This window comes from Orcinus orca, chromosome 5 (genome assembly GCF_937001465.1).
Source record: "Orcinus orca chromosome 5, mOrcOrc1.1, whole genome shotgun sequence".
In the NCBI taxonomy this organism is placed as follows: Eukaryota; Metazoa; Chordata; class Mammalia; order Artiodactyla; family Delphinidae; genus Orcinus; species Orcinus orca.
This window is the reverse complement of record NC_064563.1, coordinates 142,463,527-142,488,412: the sequence shown is the minus strand read 5'-3', so window position 1 is coordinate 142,488,412 and position 24,886 is coordinate 142,463,527. Positions and strand designations below refer to the sequence as shown.

The 24,886-nt window shown below is 43.9% G+C and overlaps 1 protein-coding gene across 3 annotated transcripts in view; it reads left to right on the top strand.

Moving 5' to 3' along the window:
- The window catches only part of ERG (ETS transcription factor ERG), a 280,491-nt gene that overhangs the window by 90,038 nt on the left and 165,567 nt on the right, over positions 1 to 24,886 (top strand). For all 3 annotated transcript variants that reach the window (XM_049709977.1, XM_049709979.1, XM_049709978.1), the window contains exon 3: positions 7,601 to 7,688. In XM_049709977.1, coding sequence (XP_049565934.1) covers positions 7,650 to 7,688 — 39 coding nt within the window. In that variant the 5' untranslated portion in view covers positions 7,601 to 7,649. The remainder of the gene's footprint in view (positions 1 to 7,600; positions 7,689 to 24,886) is intronic.

The following is a 24,886-nucleotide window of genomic DNA, read 5'->3' as shown; positions in this document are numbered from 1 at the left end:
CAGGACTGTCAGGCTTCCCCCCGAAAAGCATTCCAGGGGTTGGAAGAGATTATGGTGGGCCCCGTATAACACTCACTCAAGCCTTAGAACTTAAAAGAGTCTCTTCTCTGCTGACATGAAGCCAGGAGTGATGAGTAGATGGCACAACAGTCCATGGTGCCTGGGACGGTCCTAGAGCAGAGTTTGTGTCCCGTAAGAAATAGTGCAATTAAATTGGATGTGGTTCTTGAGGCCATGCCCCCATCAGGGCCTGTATTCTTCATCAGTTAAAATATTGAAAATAAAGGTGCGTTAGTTTGCAGGGCTGTTGTAACAAAGTGCCACAGACTGGGGGAGCTTAGACAACAGAAATTTCTTCTCTCCCAGCTCTGGAGGCTGCAAGTCTGAGATAAAGGTGAGGGCAGAATTGGTTCCTTCTGAGGGCTGTGAGGGACAGTCTTCCCAGGCCCCTCTCCTTGGATTGTAGACGGTTGTATTCTCCCTGTGTTTTCACATTGTCTTCCCTTTACACAGGTCTCTGTTTCAAAATTCCTTTTTTTAAAAAAAAAATAAGGACACCAGTCATATTGGGTTAGGGCCCACCCTAATAACCCCATTTTAAACTTCGTTACTTCTAGAAAGACCCTGTCTCCTCATAAGGTCACGTTCTGAGCTACTGGGCGTTTGGGCTCCAACACATGAAGGGTTGCATGATGGAAACAGTTCAACCCACTGAAGTAGTTATTTGTATTCATTTGGAAAGATAAGCCATATCGTACTGAAGGAGTACAGTTTCTTATTTTTAGACAAATATAGAGGTACAGTTGGTTTCTCATTCTTCCACCTTCCACTGGTCTCTTTTTTTTTTTTTCCGTTATTTTTTTTCGGTACGCGGGCCTCTCACTGTTGTGGCCTCTCCCGTTGCGGAGCACAGGCTCCAGACACGCAGGCCCAGCGGCCACGGCTCACGGGCCCAGCCGCTCCGTGGCACGTGGGATCTTCCCAGACCAGGGCACGAACCCGTGTCCCCTGCATCGGCAGGCGGACTCTGAACCACTGGGCCACCAGGGAAGCCCCCACTGGTCTCTCTTGCTTACCTCGGGGAGTGCAGGCACCAGGGCTGGGGCCAGGGTCAGCCGAGTGAGGCACAAAGTTGAAGGAGATGCCCCCTCTCAGTGCCGGCTGAGCACCTGCAGGAGCCTGAGGGCGGGGGTGGGGCACCTCCTTAAATCGTGGGCCCCAGGTGGGCGTCTCATTGGCCTCACACTCCATTTAGGAGACCACTGCCCAGAGCAGAGTCAGCCCTGTGCAGTACTTAGGGTAGGTTTTGCTGGTAAGGGACTGACATGCCTAATACCCACTCATCTAGAACAAGTGTGTCTCGTGATCAGCTCATTCAGTGAATGTATCCATTATGATGAGTTTGCTCAGAGCCATTTCGTCTAAAATGTCTTCACTTAATGACTAGTTAGCTTGAAATTAAAAATTCGGTTTTAACATTAAGGACAAAGGGCCCTTATGAAAAACTGGCAATTTCTTTCTTGAGAATTGTTTTCCTCAAAGGTGCAAGATTTTATACAAGATCAGAATGCGTGCTTTCTTCCCCAAAATGATTATCACTGATTAAGTGCTTACTCTGCACACAGCACTGTGAGAGGTTTTGGAGGCATGGTTCAGTCTGATCCTCACAAAGGCCTTATGGAGTAGGCAGGGAAGATTAGCTACACAGTGGCTCTACTCAGGGACAAACCAGTTGCAATAGAGGCTGGCCAAATCTTGCGTCACACCTGTGTGAACGGCTGAACATCAATTTGGAGGTGGTAATTGAGGGGATTTTCCCTCCTGACATCAAATAGGTGGCGTATTTTCCAGTACCATCAACCCGTCTTCCAACTCTCCAATACCAACTGAGTATCCTACAATTTGATTCAATTCTGAGAGTACCTGGAGTTAGCACCAGACACCACAGGCTAAAGGCTCAGTGCCACAAGACTGCCGCCCACTTCAGAGGCCAGCAGAAAGTGTCAGGTCCTCAGGTTACCCACCCTTCTGTCCACCTTGGCTTCAGAGTTGGGGGTTCCCACAATCCCCCCCTCCAGGATTCAGTAATTTGCTAGAAGGAGTCACACAACTCAGGACACTGCTGTACTTACTGTTACAGGTTCTTATAAAGGATACAAATGAACAGACGGATGGAGGTTTGTAGGTCGAGGTCCAGAAGGGTCCCGAGCACAGGAGCGTCTGTCTCCGAGGAGTCGGGGGGGGACCACCCTCTTAGCACATGGATGTGCTCACCAACTTGGAAACTCTCCGAATCCTGTCGTTTCGGGGTTTTTATGAACATTTCATCACATAGGCAAGATCAATTATGAATTCAATCTCCAGCTCTTCCTCTCCCTCCAAAGGAAGCGGGTGGGGCTGAAAGTGCCAGGCCTCTCACCCAGGCTTGGTGGTTCTGAGACCATCCTGAAGCTTTCTAGGGGTTTGCCGAGAGTCACTTCATTGGAGCAAGACATGGTCCTGTCACACTTAGCACTCAGGAAATTTAAGAGCTCTGTGCCAGGAACTGCCAACAAAGGCCGAGTGTGTTTTTTATTCTCCCACGGTAATATCCCCATTCTACAGATGTGTGACGAAAGACCATAGAGAATAGAGTGACCTTTTCTAGGTTTCTGAGGAGGGAAACCGAATCTGGCTTCCATCTTCCATCTGACGCTGCACCTCTGCTTGGATGCACTACCCTCCATGAGAGCCCTGCCCCCATGCCTTCTAGGGCCTTCTCTTGCCCATCTCCCACTCCACACTGCCCTTGAGGGGCCTGGGAACCCAGAACTCCTGCCCAAACTGGCCTGAGCATCTTTCGGGCCTACACAGGCCTCTTTCCTGCAGTCCATCTCCTTGGGCCGGTCCTGTGTGTGCTTCTCTAGGCCTGAAGGATGGCCAGCATGGCCGTGTGGACTGGAGTGTCCTGATGACTGTGTGGGGACCTTGCAAACAGGCCAGAACTGGCTTGGGAAGAGAAGAGGGTTAGGGAGCGCCCGTTTCTATTCTTGCCCCAGCCATGCAGATATGCAGGTCTTCTCTTAACCATTTTTACAGTATTGCCTCTCCAATTACAAAATGCTTATTTTCCCTTTGGCCCTGTGCACCAGTCCACACTTGATGCGGTTATAGCTAAAGCAACCCAAATCAAATATGTGTTTCTGTGTAGTAAGCCATTGGCATTTGCAAAGCAAGAACGAAGAAGGGAGCGTTTCATTTTTCAAGATACCCAGTAATAAAATAATACTGGATTGTGAAATCCAAAGTCATAAACATATACATTACCAAAGGAATTTATTGCAAGAAATAGGTAGTAAAAGGGTTTTTAGATAACATGGATTCAGGTTTTGCAAGGCTTCAAGGGCAAGTAAAATAGAAAATAGAAGAGGCTCCCACAGCGATATAAAAGCATCACGTCATTCATCAATGACTGACTTTTTGAGAAATGCTCATTAGAAACACAAAAGTAAATTAGAAGTGCTCTTAAAAAATCCATAAAAACTCCTCAAATGGCAAAAAGAACAGACACCAAATGACTGCAGAAACAGTCAAGGGTATTTGTGGAGGGAAGAGGCATGGGAAAGGAGGTAGAACTTTCATCCTTCTGGGCTTTAGGGACTTGGCTTCTTGGCTGGTCTGGTTTGGAGGACGGCAGCAGCATTCACACGCTCTGGTTAGTAAATCCCTTGAGTGGATGATGACCTGATGGTGGTGGTGGGTTAGGGTCATAGACTCTGGCTCCCTAAGGTGGAGGAGCTGGGAGGAATTTTTGTTCCCTGCCTTTCTGCCAGTGTACATGCCTCTTGTTCTTCAAGGCTTCTTGGTGGCATCGCCTTGATTCTCTGTATCACTCAGCTCTTTCCCTCCCCTAGGTATCATCCATGTCCCTCATCTGGCATTGCCACTGGCCGTCTGCTCTCAGGACCTCTGGGTATCTGTGTGAATTGTTTCCCCATCTCTATCCCTGGAGGGGTAGACAAGCGACAGTGCTGCATCTGGAATCTATTTATCCCCTTCCCCACAGTTTCATCTTTATGCGTTGAAAGTGCCCCAAACTTCCCCATACAAGACATGAGACATAAACAGTTGTTATTAGGTTTATGTCTTGCTTGGTTACAGATTGAATGGCCTTTGTAACTTCTGAGATGTTTCTATGGTCTTGGATATCCAGAATGTTGATTCCGTTTCATTATATTTGGAATCTCCAGCAGGCTGACAGGGTCCCACGATGTTAAGTGAGAACTCGGCTGTTCCTGAGAAGGGCTCTGAGAATCCCAGAGTCTTCTGGTTGGAGTTTCTCGGTTACTCTTCAGTTTCCAGACTCATTTTGAGGGTGGGATAAGGGTTTGAGATCATGTCTCTTAGATGGATGGAAATGGTTTGTTTGTGGGTTGGGATGAATTTCCTTTGAAATTTCTGTTGGAGTCTCCTTTTATCTCTCTAGCTAGGAAAGTTTTAAGGGGCATCTTGGTAACCCGGTTATTAAGAACGTATTGTGTATATTAGTAATTGACTGTCACAAAAATGCTGTGTAACAATATACCTCCAATCTCAGCGGTTTAAAACAAGTAGCATCTGTTCAGCTCATGAGCCTGTGGGTCGGCCATGTTGGCCTTGGCTGGGCAGTTCTGGTTCTGTAGTTTCCCTCACAAGCCTGGGGATGGGTGGTCTTTTAGATGGATGATCTAGAATGGTCTGGGCTGAAGAGACTGGATGACTGGGCTTTGTCCACATGCCTCTCATCTCCAGCACACTAGCCTGGGTGTGCTCCCATGGGGCTGGAAAGTTACAAGTGCAGACACTTGATGCCTCTTGAGACTTGGGCTGTCTTGCTGTGTTCTGTTGAATGAAGCAAGTCCAATGGGCAGCCCAAAAACAAGGCTTGGGGAAGTGCACCCTACTTAGTGAGAGGAACCACAGTCACATGGCAAAAGGCAGGGACCCCAGGAGGAGTGGAGAATTGGAACCATCATTTAATCTACCATAGTGTGACAGGAAAATGTAAGCAAGTTAGTCTCCCTTCTCTGTGTATCTACAACACATGAAGGGTATTTTGATTATCTATGTGGGTAATCAACTAGCCCCAAAGTGAGTAGCTTCAAACAAGAACCCACTTGCTATTTCTCATAACCCTGTGGGTTGACTGGACTCAGCTGGACAGTAGTTCTCCTTTCTTGCTGTCAGCAGGGGCTGCAGTCATCTGAGAAACCACCATTCTGGAATGTCCAGGATGACTCCCTCGTGGGCCTGGCATGAGGTGCAGGTGTCAGCCGGACACCCACTTCAGGCCTCTGCCACGTGCTGCCCTGGGGCACAGGGACTGGGTTCCCAGAGGCAGGAAGGGAAAGCTTCTGGTTCTATGAAGGTCTGAGCTCAGGCCCCCAGAGCATCCCTTCTGCAGCGTTCTTTGGATCAGAGGCAGTCATTAACTCAGCTGGGCTTGGAGGGGAGGGGACAAGCTCGTGGTACGAGCAGCAGCGTGTGGGTGCAGGGGGGGAGCGACTGTGTGGGTTGGGTTACCCTAGAGAGGTGCTAAAACCTACAGAGAAAGCGGTCGTTCCTGAATGTGGGGTCCTGCAGTGGGGGGACTTGCTTTTGTCAGGAAACCTGCAGGATGGACCCCTCTGGGCTGAATGACCCTAGGGGCAGAGTGGTCTTTTCCTGGGGTGACTTCTGCTGCCCTGAGGAGGCCGTCTCGGAGGAGTGGAAGGAATTACCCATCCACCCCGCTCCCAGAGGAGCCAGCTCTGAGAGACCTTTGTCCAGGCTGCCTGCCATCCTCTGTCCTCTCCCGTGTGCGCCAAGAGCGTGGGTGACCTTCAAGAGCTGCCCAATTCAATTTCAAGACAGTGCTTCATTCCTTGTGCATTTTTAGCAACTCTTATCCCCCAGAAGGACTTGCTTTAGACCTAGGGGGGAAATTGCCTACTTTCCAAGATCAAGACATTTGGCTATAGGAAAAAATAATGTCTAAGGTTCCAAGTTTGTCATCTTGGACAGCCAAGCTTCCCCTCATCTTGGGAAGACGCCGTGGAGCCACGTGGGGGACAGACCCACCCCACACACAGACCCGGAGGCGAAGACCTCCCGTGAGAAGCTCATCTGCGTTGGAGGTGGATGTGTTTGCGCCTTGAGAGGGTCGGAAAGCCCAGAATACACATGTACTTGGGACTCGGCGAGTGCCCTGGCAGATCCCTGGAGTAATGTGTTCAGTAGCAAACTTGAAAGTCAGCTTTTGTGTCTGTAGTCCTGTAATGAAGATGTGAATTTTTGTTTTGTGGTTTACTACTGCTAAGAGTCATAGGCCAGATTTACCAAGAAGAAAACACACAAAAATAATAGTTAATAAAAAAGTCATGGCTAAAATGTAAATTAGAAGAGGTATTTTCAGTGCCAGGAAACAACTGATGGCTAAGATCTACAGAGAACCAAAGTTGGATTGGGGAATGGTTCCTGGAGCCTGGAGCCCTGGGGGAGGGTCCCGAGGATGGGAGAGGTCCCCATAGGATCTAGCTATGGCCAGACCGTGGCCAAGACTGCAAGGAGCCTCGAGTGGATGGTGGGAAGGGTTGGGGGCAAAATGTCCCTACTCTTCTCTCTTCCCGCCTCGTGATCTCCAGGTGGTGTCATGTTGATCAAACTTGACGGGGGCCAGAAGGTGAAGGAGCCCAGCTGAGGTAGTCTGTAGGGGTCAGCCCTGGGTGGGGGCATGGGGCAGGGGTGGAGAACCTGTGATGGGGAGGGGCAGACAGACAAGAACCAGAACGCACTGGTGCAGAATCTGAAGAAAGGAAAATTTTGGATGAAGTGTTTCTCCCTAGAGTATGGGCACCTTAATATTTCATTCATTTAAGTTTAAATTAAATTTTCAAATGAATTAAAGTATCTTCAAAATACAGGGTGAAACCTGTTAATTATGTCAAACCAAAGTTTTTTATGGGCTTTGGAGTCAGGCCAGTCTGACTTGAATCCTGGCTCTGTTGCTTGAGAATCAGGTGATCATGGACAAATTAGCCACCTCCCTGGGTGTCCACATCCCCGACCAGATGATGGGAATGTGAGCTTTCAGAGTGGTGGTCAGGGTTAAATGAGAAATGCGTGTGGAGCCCTTAGCCCCAGGGCTGCCACTTAAGCGCTCGATGACCAGTAGCTGTGCTTTTTATTAAGTGCTTAATTATGAGGCTTACCGAGGTGTAGATGGCATTAGTTTCAGTAGAAAGTTCAAAAGTCCAGTTCTCTCAATATAATAGAAAATATCATTTTGGATGTCTCATTTCTTCCTTTAAATGATCACTCGTAGATGCTGCCCTTGTAAAATGATGTGCATGAACTGAATTTGACTTGGGTTTGGGGGGACTTGTCCTATTAGGATTTTGGGGACTAAAAGTAAGTGATATTCCCAACAGGAGAGAACTGGGTTTTCTCGTCACTTCATTTACTATGCATATCTAAAGGCAAATGTTTAGTGCAGAGCTGGGGTTATTTTACCATTGGTGTGTTGTGTTCAGTCCTAATGGAAAACCAAACAAAGAAACCTGGTTGTTTATTACTATTTGTGTTGCCCCTTTGTGTCTTCTAGCTGCCTCAGGTTCTGAACAGATGGTAACCGTGCTGGCCTCCTGAAGGACATGATTCAGACTGTCCCAGACCCGGCAGCTCATATCAAGGTAGGTTCTAGCTCGGCCAGGAAGCTGCCCTGGCTTCCTCCTTGGCTGAACTTTTGCAGATGCCTGCCCACCTGTCAGCGAATGTAAGGGTCAGCCAACCACAGCCGTGGGCCAGACCCGGTCCACCACCTGTCTTTATTCAGCCCATGAGCTAAGAAAATGCTTTTAAGTTTTTAAATGGTTGAAAAAAAAATCAAAAGAAGAAGAAGATTTCATAGTGCATGTAAATTATAGGAAATTTAGACTTCATTGTCCAGAAGGAGAGTTTTCCTGGGCTGCAGCCACACACTCATTTCCATGCTGTCTAGGGCTGCTTTCACACTGTCATGGCAGAATTGAGTCCTTCCAGCAAAGAACGTAGGGTGGCAAAGCCGACGATATTTACTATCTGGTTCTTTGCAGAAAAAGATTGCTGACCCCTGAGTTAACATTGAAAACCACATCCAAATCCTCTAACTTCTGTTCTACGTTCAACTCCTTTACACTTCCTGGGGTTACCTAGGGAGAGACGAGAGGGTTTCCAATGCTCAGCCGTGTCGTTTTATCTGGGCGTGCTGACACTTCAGCAGCTTGTCACCCCACACCTGCCCCGCCTGCTCACTGGCAGCTCTTCCTGGAGCTCTGGAGGTGAGAGAACAACAGGGAAGTGAGACTCCAGCCAAAGCAAGTCCCTGAGAGGAAGCCAGCCCATTCCTTTCAATACTCTGCGTACACATGGTTATAGCCACCGGGAGAAATGAAGTGATGGTTTTCATATACTTGACCCAAATAAAAGTTACAGAAAAAGTTGGGGCTTGAGCTACATGATCCAGATAGGCTGTCTACACCTGTGCTGATTGGTCCAGCTGTCTACATTGGCCCAACTCACTCACTACCTTGCCAGTTCTTGGCTTCCCCCATATAAATTCATTTCCCCAAATGGTCTCATCGGTTTTACTAATTTTTACTCTTTACCTAAAATATTTATTGAAAATGGAAAGTGGCTTATAAAGGAGAGGAAAGTTTATGGTATTGAAATATTTATCTTTTTTTTTTGGACTAAAATATAAAACGCCCTCCAAAATGACACGTGCACACACACATTTACATACACACATGCTTTTCAAAAGCAGTATGTTTGTGAAAGTGTTATGTACCATGTACAACTCACATTCATACGTGTTTAATTTCTTTGAAAGTGGAATTAGAAGTAATAAGAGTTTAAATGCATTTTCTGACCTTTGTGGGTGTTACTGCAAGTGTCAGAGATACGGGGAATCCCGGGGTGTGGAGCTTTCTGAATGTCATCCAGGGACGGACAGGAGCAGATCCTCTGGGTTGACACTGTCATTTGATTTCTGTGTGATAACTGATTGGGGCATGGACATTATGTCTACAAAAATGCAAGTGGGAAGACTCCTGTGGATGTGATAAGGTCTCTTCAGAAATATCTGGAATGTGTTTGGTGAGTGTGTTTGTGCTACACAGTGAGTGGGGGAGGGGACTTTTTTCTTTTAGCCTCTGTTGACCATGAAGCTGCAGGATGCAAAGAAAAGCTCTCAGGGAAAGAAGTTGATATAAGAAATATCTTCTGTAGTTCAGAGTATGAGCGACAGCAACTGAAATCCACTTTGACTGGCATTTTATTCGTAACCAACCAGAAGGAAAAGATGAATTCAGCAAGAAATTATTGCAGATTTTTAAAAGTTAATTCATCAAGTGCAAACAGACACATCTGAGAAACATGATCTCTGAAAAAGTGTTTAGTAGAAATGCTCTGTATTTGATCTCAGGAATGAGCTATGTTTTTAGCTCTGATTTATTATCCTCACATTGGTTAACGTAAATATAACTGACAGATAATTTTAAGAAATGGAACCCTGAGAGTTTCTTAAAAACAAGTTTCAACTAAAATTGCTTCTGTGTCTTTTGAAGATGATTTGGTAATTTAGAGTTGCATATACTAATAGCTGATGTTGGCTTTGAGGCAGAGAGAATTGCATTAAAGACATTTGTTTCCTTGGTAAATCTATCAAATTCCACCTATTGCAATTTGAATAATTATTCCTGGACTTCCTTGTTTTTTTGTTTATGAAATTGGTGTCCTTGACAACAGTCAGGAAAATAGGTTGCCTTCCACTGTTCCCTTAAAATACCCAATTTGGGGAATTTATTCAGTAAAATTTTCTATGCTGAGAAGTTTCTGGTTGTGGGCTGAGGAATGCAGCTCTTATTTCTGGGAGAGGAAGTTCTTATAAATGACACGTGACAGGTTCCACTTGCTATGTTAATGTAGATAGTGGAAGATTTTGTCTTTGGCTCACTGCTACAGAAATGTTTTTCTCATCTGAAAAGGACTTGAATTCTCCACAGAATTGACTTCACCTGGCAGGTGTGCACGGAGACAGCCATAAAGACTTTATGTGGCCTTCGTATCCCTCCATAGGCTGACCTGGAGGAAAGAAATGTTCCTTTTTATTTAGGAAATGTATTCTGCAAAATTTCCTATAGTTCTTTTCTGCCAGAGCAAATTACTTTTACCCTTTCATATATTTAAGGAGCTGGAAATAGTTTTTAAAAAGGAAGGATGGTAAATAATTGTGAAATATTAGATATTCTTGATTTAAATAATGTAACAGTTGTGGCAATTGATTTACAAAGAAAATGAACAGAACTTTAAACGTATTTCAGCTTATTCTTTATTGATGGCAATATTAAGTTATTAAGCACATTTTGATTTGTCTTTCTTTGTTGGCCCTTCCAAGTACTGTCTTATAATAGAAATTATGGTGAGTGTCACGCCAGTATGCTCTGAGCTGGTTAGGCCATGTGACCATGCCTCTGCTCTGCTAAGGGGTAGCACGTTTCACTGCCAAAGATAGACCCAGACTCTTACCCCTGTTACTGAGTCCAAGTTGGAACTGCTTGCCACATGACAGGCCAGTAAATCCAGAGACAGGTTGTTGAGGGGAAGGAATAGCGACTTTATTCAGAAAGCCGGCAGACCGAGAAGATGATGGACTAGTGTCCCAAAGAACCATCTTACCTGAGTTAGAATTCAGGCTTCTTTTATACCAAAAGGGGAGGGGGTGTGGCTGGTTGTTGCAGACTTCTTGGTGCCGGAATCCTTTGTTCTTGCAGCTGTCCACGTGGGTCTGGTCACAGTTGTCCTATCAACCTCCAACAAGACAATTGTTATTCTCTGCTTTGCAACTTTTTATCTCTATATGATTGGAAAAGTGTTACACCTTTAAAAGTCAGAGCCTTGAGAGTGGGCTCTCCTGTATATTTCAGGCTATAGGCAACGTTCTTTTACAAAAGGTGCAGAGCCAGCATGACTAAGCACAGGCAACAGAGCACAAGGGTTAGAGCTGAAGGAATGGATCTGATAGGGAGTCAGGTTGGTTCTTCTCTGTTACATCCCAAGCAGGGAAAAAAGACTAGAAAATCCATTTTACTAGGACTTGACAAAGACTTTGGTCATGAATTCTCATTTACATCATTGCATTTCCTCCTAAGAGCTCCATTTTCATATTTTCGTTTACTAACATTAGAGACGAAGAGGATGAGCAGAGTAGAGAGTAGTCAAGTTTCTAGCTTTAAAGAAACATCTGATTGGTACAGTTTGTAATTGTTCCCTTTGCCATTCATCAACTACCCACTTGGATTACTAGACATTTTGGAACTGGCCAAAGGAGGATGGGACTGAGAGGGGAAGGGTCTGAATTTTAGTTCTACTCCATGGATCACTGGCTGTGTGACCCAGAGATGCTGGTTCCCAAAACTCTCCGAGCTGCATGTTCTTAGCTAGGTTCATATCATGGATAAGAGAGAGGGTCCTAGTGTCCTAGGACTCAGTTCAAATCCTGCCCTGTCGTTTACTAACTCGGTGATGCTGTACAAGTTCCTTAATCTCTCTGTGCGTTGGTTTCCTCTTGTCTGAAGTGGAGGCACCTACTTTGGCGGTTAATGTGAGGATTCAGTGAGCTGTTATTACGGGTAATGCACCAAGACCCCGCTGAGAGCTCCTGTGGTCTATGAAATGAGGATAACATATCCGTCTCGAAGACAGAATATTGTCGTGTCTGATATACACAGAGTGACATGGGTATGTCTTAAAAAATACTGAATTGAAGGAAAAAAATCTAAAACAGGATGTGCTCTGTGGCACAATACTATTTACACATAGGAAATCATGTACACTTCCCAAAAGACATCATGTACTTTTCATGGATACATATGTATCTAAAACATACCATGACCACATCAGAGGAGATGAGTGCATGTATGGGACATGTTGACTAGTTGCTCTGAGAGGTGGTTAGGAGATAAGGGAAATAATAGTAATAATATACAGATAATGTCAGTTCCTACCATGGATGGGACACAGAGGGTCCTCTCCTCCACACTGGTGGTAAGTTGGTACAATACCAGTTGTGCTTTGGTACCAGTTTGGCGTTAACTTCTGAAGCTAATGGTGCTCTAGGAGGTCCACCCCTGGGTATATGCCCTGTTGCACACAGGTGCCAGGAAACATGCATAAGCAAAAAACTAGAACAACCCAAATGCCAGGAGAACAGATAAATAACTTGTGGTCTAGCCCTCCAAAGGAATACTATACAGGAGTGAAGAAAAAACTACAAACATCTACCTGTGTCTGTGCATTGATGTGCATGATTCTCAAGGTCGAGTGAAAAAAAAGTCACAGAAGAATAAGTACAGTGTCATACTGTATTTATCATACTGTATTTATTTAAGAATAAAGTATCATACTTTATATACAGTATGATTCCATGTATAAAGATCAAAAAAAAAGGCAAAACTACAAAACATATGTTGTTCATAGACACACGTGTATGTGGCAAAAGGAAGAACAGAGGCACAATATGTACATAATTCAGGATAGAAATTGCCTTGTGGGGGAGGGGAGAACTTTGGGGAGGGACTCGGGGGCTTCTGAGATCCTGGTATTGCCTGTTGTGGGCTGAGGATACATACAAGAGCGTTTGCTTCTTATTCTTTAACTTGCACAAGTATCACATATCATATTTGTGTAAGAGTGATATTTACAGTGAAGAACGTAAGATACTAAAAGAAGAGAAAGGGAAGATCAAGGTGGGCAGCTCAAGGTGGCATGATATTTGGGAAGACACTTTCTAACTGTAAACCATTCTGCACTGCGGCAGATCGTCAGTGTTAGAGGTCGCTTCGTCCGGCGCTGGTCTAGCTGCTGAGGCGGGTGGGAGCCAGCTCTGGTCAAGTGACAGCTGGGCAGGGACTGCAGTGAGAGGCTGTGTCTCCACAGAGGCTGAGCACGAAGCTCTCCAGGCAGCTCTGGTTATTGGACTATAAGTCAGCTATAGTTGATTTACAATGTTGGGTTAATTTCTGTTGTACAGCAAAGTGATTCAGTTATACACACACACACACACACACACACACACACACACACACACACACATATATATTTATATTTATTTATTTATTTTTTAAAATATTCTTTTCCATTATTGTTTATCACAGGATATTGAATATAGTTCCCTGTGCTCTACAGTAGCACCTTGTTGTTTATCCATCCTATATATACTAGTTTGCCTCTGCTGACCCCAAACTCCCAATCCATCTCTCCCCCTCCCCTTGGCAACCACAGTCTGTTCTCTGTTTGTGAGTCTGTTGGTCATTTCTGAGTTGAGTGAGTCCACCCGCCTGTAGCTCTGTGGGTGGCTCCACTACACTCTTTCGCAACAAGGAATCTCTCTCTGATTCACTCGTTCATTCATTCAGCAAACATCAAAGCCTTCCCTGTACTCGAAACAGGTTGGGAGTGTGGGTGTGGGAATAAGAGATCATAAAGACACAGCACCTGCCATCTGGGGCACAGGACACACGTTCCCAGACACATGTTCTGGGACATACCTCACCCACCCCACCTCGTCCCGCTCCTAGCCCTGTGCTCGGCCAGCACTGCTTCTGCCTGGAGACAGCCTGGTGTCTCCAGGGTCTTCCTGTGGGGGTCCCGCGTTGCCGGGTATTTCAGGTAGAGCACACACGCGATTTGGAGTGCACTTCACGGATCTGATGGCTCCCAGGTGCAGCTCACATGCTTCTGTGTCTAGAAATGCCTGGAGTTTGTCACTGCCCTGTTGACCCTCTGTCGTCCTGAGGAGGACGCCGGGCTCAGTTCTGGTGTCCATGGCTAGCTCATCTCCAGCCCCTGTTCCCCAGGGTTTCGTGTGAGGATCAGTCACAGTTGACCACGGGGTAAACAGTTTCTCTGTTCTGGTTTCTAGTTGATTCCTTCCACTTGTGGAAAAGGACTGAAAAATCGGCTTACTCAGGATTTTTGTTTCTAATGACTTTTTTGCCTTCCTGTTCCTTTCCCCTTTAACTTTTATATTTTTTTGCCCTTTTTTAGGGTTGGGGCCAGATGGCCTAGGTTTGAAGCTTGGTGCCACTTGTTATCAGTTGCCTCAGTTGCCTCAGCTGTAAAATGGGGGTATATAGTGTACCTACCTCCTAGAATCATGAGAATTAAATTAGTTAATGTTAATGCTTTTAAAGCACTCAGAGCCGTGCCCAGCTCCCATTAACACTTATTATAACGTTACCTATTATTATTAATATATTAATGTCATTAGTATCATATTCATTATATAATGTATTAATATATGATGCAATATATTATATATTGTATTTTATGTTATAGTAATTATATAATATATTCTTATATTTATATATTACTGATAATATTAACATTTTATATATTTCTATATAATGAATATATTATTAACATGTTATATATTAATATATTATTAATATTAATGATATAGCAATATATTATTATAGTACTAAAAACTAAAGCAGTTGTATAATATAAATTTATGTCATTAATATGTAATATTATATATTAGCATGCTCTTACATAATAGCAGTAGAAGGAGAGAAGGAAGAAGAGGGAATATTCTGGAAACAACTGGAAAGATAATAGGGTCAGTACTTGCCAAGAAGCCAACTGCTGAACTGACTTCTTTCCCACATGATTCTGTGGCTGCCTCTCTGGAAGTAATGCTAAATGTTTCTGACTATAAAAGATGCTAAACTTAAACCCCGTTTGCATTTCATAGAAGGAAGGGTCTGAAAAAGATTTAAGAAGTAGCCAGGATTAAGCACAGGGTCACTGGGAGGCCTGAGAACAGAAGATGAGCAGAATCCTTTTAAAATAACACGAGGCAGATACAAAAAGTGCCCTGATCTGCATCCCGAGTGAGCAATTAGGTGGCTTCTGTGGCTGGTGGTGACTTATCCCATCGCCCTGGAGAAGAGTGGATCTCACTACCTAGCTCCTATGTGACTGACAGAGGACCCATTGCATTGTAAGCATTTTGCACATCTTTGCAAATCTGATTTATAGTGGCTTTGCTTCCCGGGAAGGTGGACAGCTTATCCTTTCGATGATATACTCAACAGAGGCCAGAGTTTTCCTCCCCAAATCTGTGTACTGTGAAGATGATGTAAGCCTTTGATACGCTGCCTGTTTTTTCCTCAGTAAATCAGCTTTGATCAGATGCCGGTGGGGTTAGCACATCCCAGTAAGCCTGGCGACTGGCTGCTTATAGCTGCCAGTTCATTTTTCTGCGAGACGGTGGCACTTAATGAAACACAGAAGAGCAAATCTGCGAAAATGCCCACGATGAATGTGTATTACTTTTTATAACCAGAAGGTAATATTTAAAAAAAATTTCAGGGCATTCCACATGGCACAACTGTGGAGACTTCTAACATCCAAGCGTCTCCCCTGCACGTATCCTAGGTGAGGTTTGCTGGAGCAGGGCTGTACTTTCTGTCTCTCCCTGCTGGCTGCCTGCGCCCCTCAGGGCTGAGCCTGGTCACCTGCTGGAGCCTGTGCTCAGGGTGGGTGCAGGGGGCCGTAATGGCGTGCTCCTTCCCAGACTAGCAGTGCCTCATTAAGATTCAGTGACGCTGACATTCAGGGAGGGCACCCGCCTTACCGAGAGGTGTAAACGGGGGTCAGAGAGGTTCAGATCACTTCCCTGGAGAATGGTTAGAAGTTGTCCGTGCTTGGCTTAGAGCCCCTCCGGGGCAGTTTTCCTCCAGAAGTGGTTCTCCAAAGGTATCCTGGAATTCTAATCGAAATGCAGATTCCTGGGCTGTCTGCCAGAGCCGCTTCTCCAGTAAATTTGGGTTGGGCTCAGTGATCTTCATTTTAACAAGCACCTAAGGTGCTTGCTTAGATAATGAATAATTACTAATTATTAACCTAGCCTTACGGTAAATATTTATCAAAGCAACTGATTTTCTTTTCTGTCTACACTGGCGGCTGCATTGTTCTGCACCACCGCTCTGAATATCTGAGTCACACGTGTAAGGGTTTAGAGAACCTTATTTGGACTCGGGTTTCAGAATGCCACAGCAGGTTTCCTGGGGTCCGTGATTGGGTGTAATGAGAGTCCAGGAGAGAAGTGTCCTTCCTCCTTCTTCCGCCTTATGGGAAATGAACTAATCAAGAATTTGAATCAAGAATGTTTCAGATCAGCCCCTAGCAATTGAGTGTTTTGGAGTCGTCAGCCTCTGTGGCTGACGTCGATGTTGCCTGTGTGGCTCTGTTGGTGCATTTGGGGTTTGAGCATCGTTATCCTTGTTGCAAGACTGATGTTGGGACTGCTGATGTGGAGGAGGGGGCGTGAGCTGGAGGTGAGCTTAGTGGGGACAGTGAGTCCAGGATGCAACATGTGTGTTTTCCAATGGGCGCACCGAACGCTCTGCCTGAGTGGGGACAGGACTTAACTTACAGGTTCTCCATGGTTTAATTCCACCTTCTGCTTTTCTTCTTATACTTTCTTTACCTTCTGACCTCAAAGTCTCATGGCTTCAATTGTCACCTTCTGGGGACAGGGGACTCTGTTATCTCTGGCTCTGGTTTCTCTCCCGAGCTCCAGCCTCACATTTCTAGGTGCAGGCTGGACACGTCATCTGGATATGGGTACTAGTACCTTCAACTCAGCAACCAATCAGAGGAGCCATACTTACGTTGTGTGATGCCTTGAGTCTCTGGAGCATCTTCATATACTTCTGGTGCATTGAATGCAGAGCTTAGCTTGTTTGTCCAGGTCACAGAGTCCAGCCTCCTCCAAGGCCAGGTTCATTCATTGTGATATCATGTCATTTCTGGTGAACCACTTCCCTTTGGGACAAGGCAGCTCCAGAGTAATGGGTGAGCAGACAGGCTGTAGAGCTAGACTTCCTGCTTTATAATCCCCAGCATGACATTTGTTATTTGACCTTGGGCAAGTCACTGAGCCCCTCTGAGCCTCAATTCTCTCATCAGTAAAATGAGCGTGGTGTCTACCTCCTAGGGTTGTAGGAAGATCAGATGAGGTGATTCATGTGAAGGTCTTGGAACAGTGTCTAGTGAATAGTGGTTAGCTGTCATCATCATCATCATTGTCATCATTTAAATTTTTTGTTAATCCCCCTTTTCCTTTTTTCTTCACGGCCACTTCTCCCAGTTACCAGGCTTAAAATTTAGGGCATATCTTTAACACTTTTCTCTCTTTCACTTTTCACTTTGTGTCTAATTCGTGGTACCTTTTCATAGCAGGTCTGCTTTATCTCTTGTCTCTGACTATTCTTCTGTTGCTTTTTTCCACCCAGCCTTCCTTATGTGCTTGTTATCTCATGCTGCCAGGTTAATCTTCCTACAAGACGGCTTCCTTCGGCACCTCTCTGATCAGAAACCTTGATTAATTCCAGGAGTAGGAACATTTTTAAGGCTTTTGATAACAATATCTCCCCACCCAATTGTGCCCTTCTTCCTTCTCCAAGGAGTATCTGAAAATGCCATTTTATCACAATCTATTGTGATTTTTAATCTCTGCTGATTTGATGAGTGGAGTTTTATCAGAGTTATTTCATTTGGAAACTTTTGCGAGTGGTCATCTCCTCATTTGCTTATCAGCAAGTTATAATATCTCTTTTGTAATATTTTTGGACCCATTTCAATGAAACCATTCAACATTGCTGAGGGTATAGCATGAACCAAACAGATAAGATCCCCGCTTGCATGAAGCTTACATTCTAGGGGGTAAGATAGATGAAGCTCAAATATATATAGTATATTACCAGCATTACAGCATTACAACCAGCATTACAACGTGTGTGTGTGTGTGTGTGTGTGTGTGTGTGTGTATTTTAAAATGATGGTTATGGTTCTTTAGAATAAACGTAAAGTAAGCAAGAGGTCATCAAGAGAGTGTTGGAGGGGAGAGGCGCCATTTCGCCCAGGAGATTAAGGAAGGTTTTGGGGAAGAGCTGAAATTCAGAGAGAGACCTGAGGGAAGTGGTCATCAGATCGGGGAATTGTGTCCCAGAGAGAGGGGATAGCACATGCAAAGGCCATTAGGCTGGAGCCTGCTTGGCATGTCCAAGGAATAGCAGGGAGATTGGGGCTGGTGTAGAGTAAGGGTGAGGCCATGTGTTAAGTTCTGATATGCAAGGACAGGGACTTTTACATTGTATTCTGCATGTCGGGGGACAGGGGACCATTGGGGGGTTTTAAGTAGAATGGGCGACGTGATCTGATGGCAGGTTTTTGATTTTGTAAACAGCTTCATTGAAGTATAATATAATATACATTGGTTGAGTCGTTTGCATTGAGTCATCGGCCTGTATTTCAGGCTGGGTGCCTAACGAGCTCATCTGGAGACCAAGGTACAGAAGAGCCTTAGGGTTGAGCTTTGAGTCCCTGCAACACACAGAGGTTGGGAAGAGGGATTTGCATGGAGTGGACAAAAGCCACATTGGACTGGGTTCAAACCCAAAAGGGGGAATGAATAAGTGCAGACAGCTCATGCAGGCTACTCTTTTCAGGGATTTAGGAGGTTTCGTTCTTTCCTCAACAGCTTGTATACATTATACTTTAATGATATCTACCTCGAGCTATGTCATATTTGTCATACAGATTGGTTTCGATGTTCATTCTGCCTTTTAATTTTTACCTCCATGAGATAAATATTTTTATTTGCTTACACCTCTAGATGTTCTTCTTTGCTATCTTTCCCTTCGCTTTACAACCTAAAAAGTGCCTATCTATTTTTCTTGCTTTTACTCTTGTGTATTTCCCAGTTTTCTATACGGCTTCTTTAATAGAAATAAAAGAAAATGTATATTATTTTAAAAACCACCAAGAAAGTCGTTCAGGGTTCACAGAAGACACGCAGAATTGCTGCCAGCATCCAACCCAGGGTCTTGAGTTCTGTGTTCTGTGCACAAGGAACCCAGCCTAACTTTGCAGCAACTTTTTTCTGCTAGTTTCCCCTGGAGGGTAGGATAATCAAAATATAATATTTAACAACTGGCACGGGCACACCAGTCGGAATCGGGCAGACCAACCAGAAGAGATCACGGTTGGAAACACCTGGTGCCCCTACCGAAGTGTTTCTATCCTTCCTCCGAGTGCCCACGTGCCAGGGCACTGAACCTCTTCCTCCAGGCTCTTCTGGCCTCTTGCTTTTGTTTTCATCCTCCAAATCTTGACATTTGCTCCTTGACATTTGGAGAGAGGAGCGGGTATTCACCATATATTGATTATTTTTGTGCCTGTTTTCTTTGCGTGTAGACTGTACATTACTTAAAGTGATCCTGTAATCACCTTAGTGTCTTTCATGGTACCCTGTGCCTGCTAGATCCTTAACATAGAGGTGTTGATGGAGCTGAATAAGCGGTGGTCACAGGGGAGCGAGAGTGATCCAGGGACTTCGTTCTGTTCTGGGACCGATGGCCCAGCTCAGTGCTCACCTACTCTTCACCCTTCTCTCTCCTCCTTTGCAGGTATGGTTGTAACCACACAGCCCATTTGCAGAAGAGACAATGTGTTCTCAAGGGCAGTGTGTCTTAACTTTTATTTGTATAGTTTTATATATGTAACTTTATGAGGTTTTTTTTAGAACGGTTTTAGGTTCACAGCAAAATTGAGCAAAGTACCCTCTCTTCCCACACACCCACAGCCCCTCCCACTGTCAACATGCCCCACTAATGTGCATTTGTTAACAGCTGATGCACCTGCGCTGACACGTCATCATCACCCAGACTCCAAAGTTTATATTAGGGTTCACTCTTGGTGCTGTATATTCTGTGGCCTTGGACCCACGTATAATGACATGTTTCTATCACTGTAGTTTCATACAGAGTATTTTCACTGCCGTAAAAACCTCTGTGCTCTGCCTGTTCATCCCTTCCCTCCCTTCCAAACCCCACCCCATCCCTGGCAACCACTGATCTTTTTACAGTTTCCATAGTCTTGTGGTTTCCAGAATGTCATAAAGTTGCCATCATACAGTATATAGCCTTTGCAGAGTGGCTTTTTTCACTTAGTGCTATGTGTTTACGTTTCTCCTAAGTCCTGTCATAGCCTGATAGCTCATCTTACCTTTTCTGAATCTTAGAACGCTTTAAAAATTTGGTAAATGCTATATATTTTCCCCTCGGGGTGAGCACACGCACACACACACACACACACACACACACACACACACTCTTATATGCTCACAGATCTATTTCAGCACCCGTGCCCCCCAGCTCCCTGAAGCCCAGGGATCCCAGGTTGGGAGCCCTGGGCTGGCAATGGAAACCCCATTGGACGCAGTTGATAAAACTGAAAATAAATTTTCATTTGCACCTAAGTGGCCTGCCAGAAAATGTGTTGCCTCTTGAAGTTAGTGGAATGACAGAGCTTCTTTGAACAAAGCTTGTTTCGAGGCACATTCTTGGTCTAAATTCAGTTCAGATGACAGATCCTCATTCTGCAGTTTTGTGTTCTAGAGCAAAGCTTTTCAAACGTTAATGTGCACACGAGTCACCTGGAGACCAGGATGGATGGGCCTTGAGATTCTGCACTTCAAACAAGGCCTCTGCTGGTGCCGCTGGCCCAAGGACCAGCATTTTTACAGCAAGGCCCTGAAGCCCTGGTTTTCAAACTACAGGTCAAGACCCATGTGTGGAAGTGAGTCAAAGCCAGTATTAACAAAAGGAAATGGAATGGGATGGAATAGGATGGAAACTATCAGGTTGTGTTGCATATAGAAAGGAAAAGTGTTCTTTTGGAAAACCTTTTTAGTTATATATGCGTAGGTACGTATACTGGCTTGTGTTATGTAACATGATTTTTTGCTCTGGGTACATTTGGAAAACAGTCCTCAAGATTTCTGTGGTATAAGAAATGAGGGGGAAGCACCTCCCTAGTCGTTTCATCCGAAAAAATAGTGGGTTTGCAAGCATAAAATTGCACATGTGTCTCCGTAGATTTTGCTGCTCTGATTCTGGTATCCAGATGTTGGGATTTATCCCAAAGCAGGAACTGTAAATAGCAGAGAAAGTTTTTTTTTTTTTTTTTTTAATTTTAAAGATCAAATTCCAGGGTTAAATGAAAATCCTGGTTGTGTTTGGCTTAATTGAGAGTACATGTTACTTTTGAGAATGTACTTTAAAAAAGTAACCAAATTGAACCGAAGCATGGATATTAATTTTTGTTCATTTGCATTCTACATGAACTGCTAATCTGCTGCTATTATCAGTATCCAAAAATAAACAATAACACCAATTTATATGGACCTCCAAATTAGCCCCATAAAATTTTATGATAGTGGTATTATTGCTCCAACTCAGTTTGAAGCTGACAGAAGTATATAACTCTAACCACGTGATTCTCATATCCTTTGTTTTAAAACCCAAGTTTAAAATGTCTTTATGTTTAAGTGTATCATCACAAATTAAAAGGGTATGACTAAAGTAACAGTCAAAAATAAGTCAACATTTTGATGACTTATGTTGTTTGAAAAGCCCACAATTCAAATTCTTACTTTCCATTATTATTTGAAAAAAAAGTTATGCAGATTTCCCTATTTCCGTACACATTACAGAAGGGGTCAGGAGCCTGCAGGTGAAAGGAGAGGTGATGAGTGAGTTTCCTATTTGGCCATCAGGGGAGGTTGTCCGGGAAGAATTATACATGAAATAGGCAATATTAGCAATGAACAGAGGCATCAAGAACAAAAACAGAACCAAAGAAAAGATATTTTTGTCTTTTGAATAATTTGAACAATATGCTGCTGTTCTTATTCCTTAGTCTTTAAGAATGGAAAATTCACACATATTCAATAAAAGGACTTAAAAAAACCCTTACTTTATTCCTCAAAAGTGAAATTAAAAAAAATTAAAATGAGGATTTACTGTATAGCACAGGGAACTATATTCAATATCTTGCAATAACCTATGGTGGAAAAGAATCTGAAAAAATATATATGAATCACTGTTGTACACTTGAAACTAACACAATACTGTAAATCAGCTATACTTCAATTGAAAAAAAATGTAGGGCAGTGCTCTGATACTACTAGTTTATCAAGTTTACAGTCATTTTTCCAAAGTGACTTTGATCTTAGGGCTGTTGAAATAAAATGGATTGATAATCAATAAAAACAAGACAAAACAGGGGCTTCCCTGGTGGCGCAGTGGTTGAGAGTCCGCCTGCCGATGCAGGGGACACGGGTTGGTGCCGGTCCGGGAAGATCCCACATGCCGTGGAGCGGCTGGGCCCGTGAGCCATGGCCGCCGAGCCTGCGCATCCGGAGCCTGTGCTCCGCAACGGGAGAGGCCACAACAGTGAGAGGCCCGCGTACCGCAAAAAAAAAACCAAAAACAAAAAAAACAAGACAAAACAAAAAACCTTCTGTGACATAAGACATACCTGGTGAAGAAATGTGGCTATGAATAAGAAAAAAATGACGCAAGTATTGTTTTGTTTTTCTTTTTTTCCCAGCTTTATTGAGATACAATTGGTATGTAACATTGTGTCAGTTTAAGGTGTACAAAGAGAGGATTTGCTACAGGTACATGTTGTGAAGTGATTGCTATAATAGGGTTAGTTAATGTCTCCATCACCTCACAGAATTCTCTCTTTTCTCCTTGGTGGTGAGAACATTTAAGATCTACTCTCTTAGCAACTTTCAAGTATACAGTACAGTGTTGTTAGTCATGCTGCCCATTAGATCCCAGAATTTACTCATCTTATAACTGGAAGTTTGTACCCCTTGACCAGCATCTTCCCATTTCCCTCACCCCGACCCCCTGACAGCCAGCATTCTACTCTTGGTTTCTATGAGTTTGGGCTTTTTTAGATTCCACGTTTAAATGAAATCACACAGTATTTGTCTTTCTCTATCTGATTTATTTCACTTAACGTAATGCCCTCCCAGGTTTTTTCTTTTAAATGCATTTTACAGTATTAAAATATGTGTCTTAGAAAACCTTTTGATTGATATGATGTAAATCACTTGAAGGATTTAGTAAGTATCTGCTATTATTTTTGCATCAAATAACAGTATTTAGATTTACCTGAACATGTAAAAGCATGTTACGTGCAATCCTAATTATTTTGTGTCATTATGACAATAACAACATTTCAATCATCGGTTTACTCACTGACGATTGAAATTTGTGATGCTTGTTTATTCCCTTTGAAATGGCCAAATAACATGGTTAATGGGAATTGCATGAAATAGTTTTTTGGTATGAAATGATATAATTTTTTTAAGTTGGTTTACAATGTTGTGTTAATTTCTGCTGTGCAGCAAAGTGACTCAGTTATACACATGTATATATTCTTTTTTTATATTCTTTTCCACTATGGTTTATCCCAGGATATTGGATATAGTTCCCTATGCTATACAGTAGAACCTTGTTGTTTATCCATTCTATATTTAGTAGTTTACAGCATGAAATTTTAATTTCCGGAAAGTTGATCTCTGGACTGGGGTGTGGAAAGTCACTTTCCACTGGTATTGGTTTTAGGAGCATTGTGTTAGTTGGGTTCCCTGGGAAGCAGATGTTGGGACAGAATTAGGAACGCATGAAGTTTATTTGAGGGGGAGGGTGCTCCTGTGAACGGTAAAAGGAGGATGAAGCAGGATTCGGCAGAAACAGCCTCAGCCCAGATGCAGATTGGACAGTTTGACCAGCGCAGTGGGAAGCTCTGGAGCAGACATTGCCTTTGGTGCAGTCCAGTGATGGGCAGAAATGGCCAGGCTCTTGCACCCCACTGGGTTCGGTTATTGGCTCTGGTGTCTGAGATGAGGCAGAGTGGGTGAGAGCAGCTGGAGGCTGTTCAGGTTCTTTCCTGAAGGGAGGTCTGAGGCGCACACCTCTGGGGCTGCCACAAGCATCTGCAGAAGCAAGAGCAGGAAGTAGTCACCTGCTTTGCAAAGCCCGGTGGAGTCATCATTTGCTTGACATTGTTACTCCATCCTTTTTCCTTTTTTGTGGGGTGCAAACTTACCGTTTGCAGGATTATCTTCTGCTGAATAGCAGGTGCCCTTCGATCACAAAATCTACGTGATTATCACAGCATGGATAGCCTCTTGTCCATAGTACTTGGATCGGGGCACTTCACTGCTGGGCAGTTCCACCATTTATCCAGGACCACCATGATGGAAAATCAGAATGCTTAGAGAAATAGATGATTTTTAAAAAGTCCTTTTTGACTATTAATGCTATTGTTTGGATGTTTCTTGGGTTTAGACCTCTGGATAAACAGTTTTTTACTCTGTTGTATTATTTGCCTCTTCAGTTACAATCCAGAGTTGACATTAAATTTCTCTTTGGGCTTTTGGTTAAGTCATTTATTTGGTTCCTCAGATCCCAAGTCTAAACACCCGAATCATGTTGGTCATTCTGTAACCTTTTGCCCCCCAACAGTTAAGCCTAGTAATTGGGGCTTTATTCTAATGCTACCTTGGGCCTGGGTTGCCCCCCTGTGATATTCAGTGCTTGAAATGAAATGAGATTCAAGGAGAGGGAGTTGATTTCCTACCAAGTATGGTGCTAGAAAGCAGAAAGGTCCCCTCACATGTGGAGAAAAAGGAACCCTCCTACCGTTGGTGGGAACGTAAATTGGTGCAGCCACTGTGGAGAACAGTATGGAGGTTCCTTAAAAAAACTAAACATAGAACTACCATATGATCCTGCAGTCCCAATCCTGGGCATATCCAGAGAAATCTATAATTTGAAAAGATACATGCACCCCACTGTTCATAGCAGCACTATTTATAATAGCCAAGACATGGAAGCAACCTAAGTGTCCATCAGTAGACTAATGGATAAAAAAGATGTGGTATACACACACACACACACACACACACACACACACA